Consider the following 12193-nt stretch of genomic DNA (forward strand, 5'->3'; position numbering starts at 1 on the left):
ATGTACAAAGACGACACAAAGACTTTGTCTCAATGAAATGAGGGAGAAAAGAGAGTTTATTCATTTTAACATTTTGCAATAGATCAAACATAACAAGGAACAAATATTAGAGAGTGCAACGATTTGGTATTCTATCCGGATGTTGCTACTACGTAGCACTTATGTCAACTTTTTGTTTATTGAATCATCCATTTGCTTGACTGGTTGAGTTTGGAGCTAAATTCTAGGTTATCCTCGCTCAGGCAGTTAACTCCACATCCCATGCCTAATATTTTGATAAATGGTAGCTTAATATAGGGAGAATGTTAGAAAAACCAGTCATATAATAGGCAATATGAAAGCACCTCTAGTATTGGATTGGCCAAACCTTGTATCCTAAACCCAGATGGAACTAGAATTGGTATAAACTCTAAACCCTAAACCTAGATGGAACTAGTCGGGCAGTTAACTCCACAACCCATGCCTAATATTTTGATAAATGGTAGCTTGATATAGGGAGAATGTCAGAAAGACCGGTCATATAATAGGCAATATGAAAGCACCTCTAGAATTGGATTGGGTAAACCTTGTATCCTAAACCTAGATGGAACTAAAATTGGTATAAACCCTAAACCCTAAACCTAGATGGAACTAGTATTGGCATAGGCATAATAGTTTCAATCATTCGCATAAGAAAAACAACCTCAAAGAATGATAAATACTTTTGGATTAACTATTTATTATGAGGTAAATAAGCCTAGAAAATGGAAAAAAACAAAAACATTAAAAAATGGGGAAAAACAAAAAAGAAACACAAGAATGTTTAAATAACATTCGCATTCGTTTTCTAACATAGGAAAATGAATGTTATGCTAGACGAACACGAATTTTACATACTATGGGCATAATAAACCTTTACCTTCAAAACATAATTGGAGGGCTTTGGGTTATGACTAAAAATTGTAGTGGTCTTAATATTATTCTAACCCCAACCATCCAACTAATAATAGTAGCAAGAAGTAGTTTTTGGAAGAAAAAAAATAGTAGCAAGAAAGAAGTAGAAGAGATCAATCATATCAATCCAATCCAATCCATCATCATCATTATCATCATATATCCCCCAATCTCAATTGGCTCAATGAGAGTAAAACTATTATTATTTACTAATGCTATTAATGAATGATTGAGGAAGGAATTGAATTCCTCACTCACTCTAAGCACCTCCTCCTCCCCCTCTTCTTCTTCTCCCTTTTTCTTTTTTCTACATTAAAAACTTTCAAAGAATTTTGGGCAGCCACACACATGACAACAATATTAATAAATCAGAGCAATTAAAGTTGTTGTTGTGTATTGATGAATTAATGGCACCACCCTCTCCCCCATTCAATGCATTCAGATTAAAACATTCTACTCATTGTAGGCTACTACTACTACTACTACTAAATTACTCTTCACAATCCCTTGGGACTAATCCTTTGGCTTCCCCACACATTGTGTCGACAAATCGATGACTCCCGAGTTTCAAAGTCTTTTCAAAGTTGTGGATGGGCTCTTGGTAGAAGTTGTCAGGATGGGTTTAGGGTTACACGAATCCTACTGATGTATATAAGGACACCTACCAAACATATAAGACACCTTGTGTAGGTTTCCAAGTTCCAACCCCTTGTAAACGTTAGTGACATTCTAACACAACCCCTCCTTCGATAAAACTAGTTGCGAGAAACTTTCATGAAAAACGAGACTTCGCTTTTGTTGACAGACATAATCAAACTACGGCATCGGATAGATAAGAGTGTCACGATCGAAAGCATTCAATATATGTATATATATGAAGTGTATGTCGGTCGGTCGGTCAATCATTGGTGGGGTCATCCAAGAGTTTGGTCCTAGGATACACATACATACATAACTTTGGAGTGCCCATCTAGGGCTCCCAAATTGTCTCATAGATAGGGATGGATGGTTGTATTCTGCTTTGTTTTTTTTACAGTCCATCTATATAACTGAATTAAAACATTTTTTAACATATTTCTTACCAATCCTCACTCAATCCATCCATCCATCCAAGAATTTCAACATATTTCTTACCAATTCTCACTCAATCCATCCATCCAAGAATGTACATAATAATCAAACTCCATGGGAAGGAAATCCTTCAATTATGAGAGATTTGGATCTTCCTCGCATTCCACCAATTTATTAATAAATACATCTCATTCATGTGGGATGGAAATCAATCCCATCCATCATTGGTCACTTCACTTCATCGAAGACATAAGAACGCTCTGCACTGAAGATAAACCATTCCTCGTTTCAATAGCCAAAAATAAATAATTTGAGTGTGTAGGCATTATCTCCAATTCTCCAATTCTTTTAGTCCAATGGGATTGTAGATAATTCTACCAGAAGGGAGAGAGAAACATTTAAAACAATATCTGGGTTTCCGTTTTCTCAATTAGGCATTGATTACGGCTCAAAGCCAGCGATTAATTAAAAAAACTAATTAGATCTCTGATTCAATCCTTCCAAGAAAGTCATCTGTTCCTACAATCAATCAGCATGTCATGACCAGAATATCAAAATCCAATAGCCCAAGAGCACATTTTATTCAGCAAGCAAAACTCATAATCCTACCGAATCGGCTACACAATTCATTACGTTTTCATGAATAATGATGACGATAATTACAGGTTTAATTAAGCAGAAACAAACAATGTCTTGTATACACAGTACTCTTTTCTTTTTCCCAGTACAATATGTTGATATATAAGAGATATATCATTTACAATAACACTACTATAACTCGCAAAAATTTAAATCACCACTCTGCAAAGTGATCCATAGGTTCTGTAGATCAGTACATAATTAGGATTGACGACTTGTTGGATTGAAGTATAACTAGATAGCTGCCATAATGCCTCTGGAAGATGGACTTTCACTTAATCAGGATTTAATTATGGAGGGAATAGCCATGATTAAGGGCCAAGGCTGTAGATCAAGGCCTTTAATAGTGTAATTAGAGAAAAAATAAATCATGAAAGGTGTGATCGCATTGGTTCTCCTTTTCGACTTCGCTTACGGAATGAATGATCAGACATGATATTGTAATCACTATGGTCAGAAGAACCAATAATCTGAGAGAATGAAGAGGATGAGGATGAGGACGATGGCGATAAAATTCTTCTTTTAGCAATAATTGGCAACGAGACTGCACTTTTTATCAAACTGGGGCAATTACTGGACAAAGTAGGCATAAATTTGGGGGTCTCACGGCTCAATTCACCTGAACTGTTGTGAAATTTCATATGGCTGGCTCTCGAGTTCATCAAATTCGCTCTGGGTTTCGGATATGCATCTCTGGATTTGATGGCAGAACGTCGGAATTTGATTCGCCTGTCTGCAGAATTGATGACAGTATTCCTACATTTCCCAAGATTGTGCCTGGATTTGAACAAAGCATCAGCAGAACTGATCAAATAACTTCTGGACTTTATGGATTTGGCAGGGTTAAGCAGAGATTTGGCCGAGGAATGAGAATTGGACATGGAAGAATTGGAGCAGGAGTTGGAAGGAGAGAGGGAATCGCGCGGAAAGAAGATAACAGAGTGAGGGGAGAGCTGATCGGAGGTAGGCGAGCGATTAAAATCATCAAAAGAAGGATTAGGAGAGGGGTTCACGGCCGGATGGCTAATTGGGATGTGATCTAAAGAGGATTCGTAGTTAAAACAGCCATTAAAAGGGTGATTAGCGTTAATCTCGGGCATTAAGATCTTCTGAAGATTCTTCTCCCCTCCTCCCTTCGTGTAGGAATCAACTTTGCAGGCTAGGCAGCAGAACCGGAACCTTTCTTGCAGATTCCGATCGCACGTTCTACAGCCGTTGATTCCACCGGCCCCCGGCTTTGACGGCCGAGATTGAGGCCGCGGATTAAGGAAAACAACCTTGGCGCTGTTGATTATATAAGGCTGTTTTCAAAAGAAACCACCTAAATTAGCAAAAATTTGAATGCAGATGCAAACAATTTACAACTCCACTAGTCTGCGATCAAGAATGTATGCAAACTACTCATTTAAGTAAAGATAAATCCAGTTGAAGCTTAATCAAATTTACTAAATTAGGAAATAAGGGTGAATTAAGCACATTTTTCCAGATGAGCTAATGTCAATTCTGCTGTTAATTATCTAGACGTCAAGATTTATCACCATCATATCTCGCAATTAACTCGCTCTAGGTTACCGATGTAATTAGCAGTACTGACGCCTAGCAGGCGGTACAATTAACAGAATTAGAAGCCTAACTCAGACCATGAAATCCAATGGTCCTAAGATAATGTATGTGTTTGTTTCCTAGGTTTCGCGCTTGAATGTCTTTCGACAACTCAAATTCACAATGAAACTGCGTTAACTATTCCACCATAATAATAAAAAAGCTTCTCACCTGTACGAAAGCACAATCGATAAGCTTTTCGATATCTTGCAATCTGATTACATCGTGATATACATATCTTCGGATCTGCGAACATCCCAACGATGCATCAATAACCGAATTAAAATATATTCCTTATTACTGCGTTGAGGGCGTTAACACACAAATTAATATCGCCGAGTTCCCTTCATCACTCAATTAAATCTCTTCACGAATGTCTAATTCACGACAGAAAAAGCAAATTCCTCATTATGATGCAAATGTTGTCACAACACATTCTAACAATGATCGGAATTCACAAGTACTCCGCGAATTCAATACATTCAGAACAATTCAGGATCCTAATGAAAATAAATAGCCAAAATTGGACCCAAAAAAAGACCCAAATTACCTGAAGGAGATTACCCTCGTTGACATGGTGATGACGAGGGATGCAATGCTGACAAATCGCCACATGACAGTCCACACAGAAGACATTATTCTCATTCTTCTTTTCGTTTTTATGAATTTCACATCCACTGAAGAAATTCGTCTCTGATAGTAACCTCTCTAACCACGCGGGCCTCATCTTGCGATTAACACTGTGATTATGAGTTTTGGTGTTCTGCCAAAAAAGGTTACAGAGATAAGAAGTAGTCAGGCCCCAGCAAACTAGATTAACAGCAAAAACAAGCACGCGCCACTGCAATCACAAATAGCACTGCTTGATTGATTTCTTTCGTGAACCTTTGTAATTTGATTCAAAGATAATCACAATTCTAAATTTCTTCAATCGTCCGGTACCAATATGGAAGCTACTCTATTGATCTGCATAAATCAATTGATCGTACCTAAGGCTCGAATCACCTAAACTATTAGCGGTTAGGTTATCAGTGACAAGATTAACTGTTACAATCGGCGATGCTCAAGACTATGCCGGAAGTAAGCCAACTGACCAATAGTAGTGGATTCGATGGCTCAGTCACTGGCAATTGGACGTCAAAGAAATCTATACTCTTGGAATTGATGCACAGAAAATAAATTCAAATGATATCATCTATAAAAGCAACTTCAAATAATTACTCCACAAGTGGTGGCATCAATTTAATAAAATGCAAATCGACGGCCAATAATTTGAATAAAAAATGTAGCAAGAATAGTCAATTGAAATATAAACGCAAATCAATTGCCTTAAGCAGCACCAGTTTAGCCTAATTACCTATAACTATGATTAACTTCTTAATCCTAATACGCAGATTTTCTCCCTGTTTTCTTACGTCGTTTCCATTAAGATAAAGACACTTAAAAGTTTCGACCATCACAAATTAGCGATGCAAAACACTGTAGTACAAGAGATCTAAAAATCTGGAGAATCCTTGAAGCACAAAAATCCTACAGCATATTAGTCCTAGCTACACTGGGATTTGCGTGAATTCTGGAGTTTAATCAAGTTCAATGAGTCAATGTTTCAGACTGACCTAATTAGCGGACCTATTCCACGCGATTAAGAGAAGGATGGGAGATACAACATAGAAAGCAAAGCAAAGAACAATTGCAGAGATCGGAACTGAGGAAAGCAGCATTACCATTTGCAGGGGTTGGAGAGCATCCGGGGGCGATTATGCAGAGTTTGGAAAATGTAAAAAGAAGGAGGAGAAATCCAAGATCAAACAGCAGAGAGGGAGAAAGGGGGATTGATCGATGAGGGAATGGATTGGAAATCTGGAGATTAAACGAAGATATGAGAATCAGATGAATTAACGATGGGAAGGATCGGATTAACAGGCAAAAGAAAGAAAGAAGGGGAGGCAAAATCTGCAGAGAGGAGAGAAAGGAAGGAAGGAAGGAAGGGCAGGCTATGGCGGAGTGAGAGCAGGAGAAGCCGACTGACTGACTATATATGTAATATATGAAAGAGAAGGTCCTGAGAATCGATCCCAGCCGCTCATCGTGCAGATCCAACGGTCGTGAGTCGGCCCAAAAATATTTACATATAGGTAAAACACCAAACACCCCCCCCCCCCCCGAAAAGAAATTTTAAAAATAAAAACTCAATTTTAATTATTTTTTATTTTATTTAATTATTTATTTTATTTTAATTAATTAAACAGAGGCACACGGAAAAGAAAGAAAGGGAAAGAAAATATTTAATTTAATTTAATTTAATAAAGAATTATGAATTTCGCGCTTCCCTTATTAATTAATATCCTCCCCCCATCTCTCTCTCCTGTTTTTTTATTTATTTTTTAATTTAATTTCTAGTTCTTTTTTTCTCAATTTCTAATTCTTTATTTCCATTTGTTTTAGGCTGTATTTTTTGCTTTTCCTATTTTTAAATTCTTTTTTTTTCCTGAACCATCATTTTCTTTTCTTATTATTTTTATTTAATTAATATTCATTCCAAAACGCGTGCAAATATTTAATACCCTCGCCCCCCCACTCCCTTATTTCTTTATTTTATTTATTTATTTATTTATTTTGCTCGTTTTTTATTTATTCGCCTGCTTCTTCTTTTTTGTTCGTTATTTATATTTATTTGCTTTTTTTTTCCCTTCTTCTTTTTATTACATACTTCGTTTCTTTTGTTTATTTTGTTTGTTAAAATTCTTTTGCTAGATTTTCGAGAGTGTTTTCCGCTTTAACGATTTTGTGCCTAACTCTCTCTTTACATTTCCTCTCTCTACTAAATTCAGCTCCCAATTTCCTCTCTCTAAAAGTTTGTTTTATTTTTTCTATATTTCTTAAAAACTCTAACTTCTATCCCACCCACCTCTTCAAGACATTATCCTCCCCAACACCTTCACATGATGTAGCACACACACACATGTATATGTATATGTATATGTATATGTATATGTATAATGTATAATTTATAATGTATATGTATATGTATATGTATAATTTATAATGTATATGTATATGTATATGTATAATGTATAATGTATATGTATATGTATATGTATATGTATATGTATAATGTATATGTATATATAGATATAGGCATCATATGTTTGTATATGTGTCATAATGAGTAGAGGTCCCCTTGTGTGAAGCTGATCATAAGAGAAGTGAGTGGTCTGCTTGCTACATTTGGCCGCAAGATTGGCGCCCGCCCGAACATCTCCCTTGCCAACCTGCTCAACAAATGTTTCAGGTCTTCATTGACATGCCATTGCCTTCCAGACAGGCTTCCTTACAGGTCAACCCGCTAACATGAATGTCTCTAGATGGTATATATTATATTAGATGTCTGACATATCTTAGAGCTCCATGACTTTGGTTAGCCATCCAAGTGGATTATATCTCTCTTCCCCACACGATTCCCGAGGTTTTAATTGTGGAATCGATTCGAAATGCATATGTATATATTCGTCCTCCCACCTGGTTGTGTCGAGATTTTAGTGTTGAATGGACTCGGAATGCAACTAGTCATCCTCCCTCCCACCCGATTATCGGGGGTCTTCCTTGTGTTTGAACTTATTTAAAAAAGCAAAATGGGGCCAAACGATTCAAAACAAATAAATCCTAGAAACATGCAACATGAAACCAAGGACTGCCTTGAAATTGACAACAATTGCGTTCTTCCAAACAAGCCATTCACTATGACCTATTAATTTACACATTAAAACTCTACACATCAATAACCATAATGTGCATCGATATCAAGATTATCAGTCCCTCGCCACTTGATCATTCAAGCTCTCTAACTTGGATCTTGCATACTTTGTGAATGGTATCAATATACATTGTTTCAATTTGTAGCATTGGCACACACATGAGGTTTATGCTTACAATGCTCCATTGGGCATTTTTTACTTCTATTGCTTTACACTACTTCAAACCAACCAATCTGGGATATTTTATTCTTCAACTATTTGGTTCCCAAGGCTTGCGGTTTGAATTTCTCTTGAAGCACTCCGCTCGTGATTTGATAAGAGTAGTAATCAAACACACGCATGTGTATCATGTAATATCCCCCTTGCCAAAATAAGAAAAATGCATTACATTCAAAAGAATCGTTGGAAAGCATTGCCTATGTGCACTACATCAAAGGCTTCAAACCTCCCCTCAGATTTACCTCAGTGAATTTCTATGTAATTTGTGGGAGAGCTCAGTATTGACTGTTTGGGGTTCCAAGTGTCAAGCAACACTAAAAAGTTGTTCATAGTTTTAGCTTAAGATCATGCACACTAATAATTTGCATCCTAGAAAATGGGTTTATAACTTTCGTAATTACACATTTCCCCAATATAAAGGTTGAAGCATTGCTTGACATTGTATAAAGATCTTCACATTCTTAGTTTGAGATCATGCACAGTGTACAAGCCTGACAAATTAGCTCCTAAAAAATTGGCTTTACAACTTCGACATCGACGCATTTTCCACACACACAAACAGTGAAAGAGATAGTAAAAAGGGAGTGCCAAGGGACACTCCCCCCAAACAATCATCATTTTCATGTTTCCTCTGTGACATTGTGCCCCAAGCTAAACTAGTTGCCTAAAATATCGTGAAATATTCTTTAATGGACATTGATTCAAATAGTAGTAGTAGTAGTAGTAATAATAGTCGTAGATACCTCAATTCACTTGTCTAGATATTTATTCGCATCGCCATGCCCCTCTGTCGCTTGCTCGCCCGATCCGATTGGAATGATATAAATCTTTGGAGGGATGTGTGGCCCCTAATTTGTTAGTAACCAAGTGCTGTAATGAATGAACAAGAAGAATTCAAAAGATCTTTATGTTGTCGGTACTACTAATGTAAAATCGAGCTATAAATGTGTTGTGTGTGACCGTGGAGGCGTTCCATGTTGCCGACTTCTGCGTAGTGTTTTGAATGCCATTATCATGCTAAATGATGTTATCGAGTTGACTCTAGTTACGAAAAATAGTTACATATTTGATATAGATTGCCTAGAAAAATAAGTTCGGCTTTGTCCAGAAACACAATTTCATGCTTAACTATGAAGTCCATGGTAGTTTTTTTTTTGTAACACAGTCAAAGGCTTATTTTACGAATACAAGTTACGAATGTAGACTGTGAAAAAAGTTCGGCCAAAACCACTTACTTCTTGATCCTCTTTTCGCACATTGACGCGTGCCAGTTGAATTGGACTTAATGTAGTTTGATGTTGCCTTTTGGACTCAACTTGTCAGATATACTCTCTTTCTTAAAGCTTAGACTCACTTTTCATTTAAATTTTAGTATCTTTTCCATGACAAAAAAGTTCGGCTAGTCACTCGACTATTAGACACCAAATCTAATGATGGATGAAATTACATCGATTCTTTTGGCACTCCTTGAGTCGTTATTGTGCCCTACATTTTCAATCTTGCTCTCACTTATCTTTCATCATATTTTTATAATCTCTCTCATATCTCCTTACATTGACCTCCTTGTATCGCATGGAAAGCAAGTAAAAAAGATCAAAAGATACATAGAAACAAAACATGGAGTTCTAGATTGATGCAAGATATGAAGAATGGTTTGGAAGATTGGATGCATTAAGTTAGCTTCATGATGCCACAATCGATGTCAATGAGTGTTTTTTGTGTGTGTGTGACGAGAATGTATTGTGGCTCCAGAGAGATATGTTGGCCAATGCTACACACATGATATGACATATGTTGTGCCAAACCACAAAATCATATTTTTTGTCACAATCATCTGCACATGTTAGAGCCCATTCCCTTGTACATTTTCAACACCATTGCTTTGGGTACATTCTTGTTGATCTAGTAGTGCATTGCGTACATGCGAGGAGACCCTATTTTGCCTCTAAAAGTTCGTAATTGCCCCACTTTCGATTATTTTCGAGTTTTCCTTCTTCCATTTTTTAAAATTGGCACTCGTACATGTATTTCTTTGTTAGTCACAATACATACTCTTGATTTCAATGTGCATTAGTAAAATTATTGAATAACAAGCTCCACACACAATGCGCGATTTTGTTTCATTTCAATCCAATAGGTCATATTTGATCTCTAGGGATGATCATAGATTTTATCTTAGTGAAAATACACAAATACGTGTGGCTACACCTTGTACGTCGGCAAATGAGACTCTCTTTGTGACATTCTTTTTTGGATTCAATAGGCTTCTAGCATTAAAAGGACCTTACATTATCATAATTATCGTTATATTTGTTTGTAGAAGTAAAATTATTGACCACAAAGAGATTCCAAGTTCAATCCTCGACATGGGCTCGACTCTACCATTTATATCATATTTGGTCACTTACTTGTATTATTAACAACCATGTCCAAAACGTTGGAGTATCATACAGTTCTCACCTTACTTGATGCACTACATCATTCAATACTCCCACATCAATATACACACAACACATCATTTAGTATGGGTGTTACTCCACATGGAATCTCTCTGAGGATATATCTAGTTTTTAAAGCTATAAGATTTAAGCCACACAAAGTGGGGATTTTAAGACGAGTGTGGAAAATGTCTCAATATAAAATTGGTTGAAGAAAACTTTGCAAACAAGGAACTCTATAGATAGGCATGATCATTGATAGCACATGAATTTATAAATAGGGAATGTACAAAGGGCTTTAATAGAAGGAATCTAATGTCCTAGTGAGGGAGTTGGAGTCTATACAATGATAGGGTCATACCTAATGTCATGAACTTGCTATTCGTTACGAATGTGGGTTTGACGATTGAGGTAAAACAATTGTACTACAGATTGCTTGACTCGCATAAAGAAATACTTCCTACTCGCTTCTCCAGACTCCAACTAACACTATAAGAGGTAAACTCGTGGTTTACACTATGTATTGGTTCATCATGTGTTTCCCCGCAACTATAAATGGCGACTATATAGCCATATAAGGCTTAAGCGCGTCTTCATACATAGAAACACATTGCTAGAATGTTTGAGCACCCAAAATGGTGATGGGGGGTATTAATGATATTTAGACGGAGGGAATCTTGTGGTGGGGGTATTTATGATATATAGAGAGGGAGTTACTCTATCCATAGAGTGCATGGCAAGTTGTATAGACTAGAAGAATACAAACCTCTTTAAAAGGAGGATATGAATATATATATATATATATATATATATATATATATTGTAGTTTTCAAGGCCGAAATATGTCTTCAAACCGGTTAACGACAATTGTCGTGCAAAAAAAAGTTATTTACTTTTTATGGGGTTGTTTGAAATGATGCCATCGTTGTGGCTCTTGTAAAATAAATGAAACGATTAATAGATATCTTAAATATGTCACATGATTGGCCACATATCTAAGGCCTCCTAAAATATCCACGACTTCATATAACAACAATGTTCCTAGACATAACGATTGAAAGCCCACCAGTGAAGAATCGTTGATATGTGAGGATGCAAGTATTATGTGGTCGTCCAACCTTTCTATATGATGCACACATGAATCGTGCCAAGTTAAAAATATATATATGTTTATGCGCCACTCGTCTAAATGCATTCTTTTGACTCTAATGCAAAAGAATGGATATGTATGCATATAATTTTCATGTGATAATATAAATCGTGACATGTAAAAAACATTCACGGTGATACTGAATATAATGTAAGGAAAATATGTCCAATATATTTGACTCACAATAGCACCAACGACACCAAAAATGACTAAATTTGAATGGCAAATATGACCTATGGCACCAAAATCAAAACATTTTTACATAGTACATATGAATTTGAGTGGTGACTCTCAATGCTTAAGAATTTTACTAACAAACGTTGTAGTTGAAGGTGCATATTGATGTCCTGGGAGAAATGTGTGTAGGGGAGTGGGCCAGATTGACT

The 12193-nt window shown here is 36.4% G+C and overlaps 1 protein-coding gene across 1 annotated transcript; it reads right to left on the reverse strand.

Annotated features, from left to right (window-relative positions):
• Positions 1 to 2870: 2870 nt before the first annotated feature.
• Positions 2871 to 6214, reverse strand: LOC147860931 (uncharacterized). The gene is made up of 4 exons (XM_087323212.1): positions 5970 to 6214; positions 4796 to 5008; positions 4417 to 4491; positions 2871 to 3944 (listed from the first exon to the last, which is right to left on the reverse strand). Exons 1-4 carry the CDS (start codon positions 5970 to 5972, stop codon positions 3012 to 3014), a joined length of 1224 nt encoding a protein of 407 aa, XP_087179338.1. The 5' UTR covers positions 5973 to 6214; the 3' UTR covers positions 2871 to 3011.
• Positions 6215 to 12193: the final 5979 nt, after the last annotated feature.

Source organism: Azolla caroliniana, unplaced genomic scaffold (assembly GCF_043228905.1).
Source record: "Azolla caroliniana isolate FFs.n. ecotype wild unplaced genomic scaffold, voAzoCaro1.0.p SCAF_8, whole genome shotgun sequence".
Lineage (NCBI taxonomy): Eukaryota > Viridiplantae > Streptophyta > Polypodiopsida > Salviniales > Salviniaceae > Azolla > Azolla caroliniana.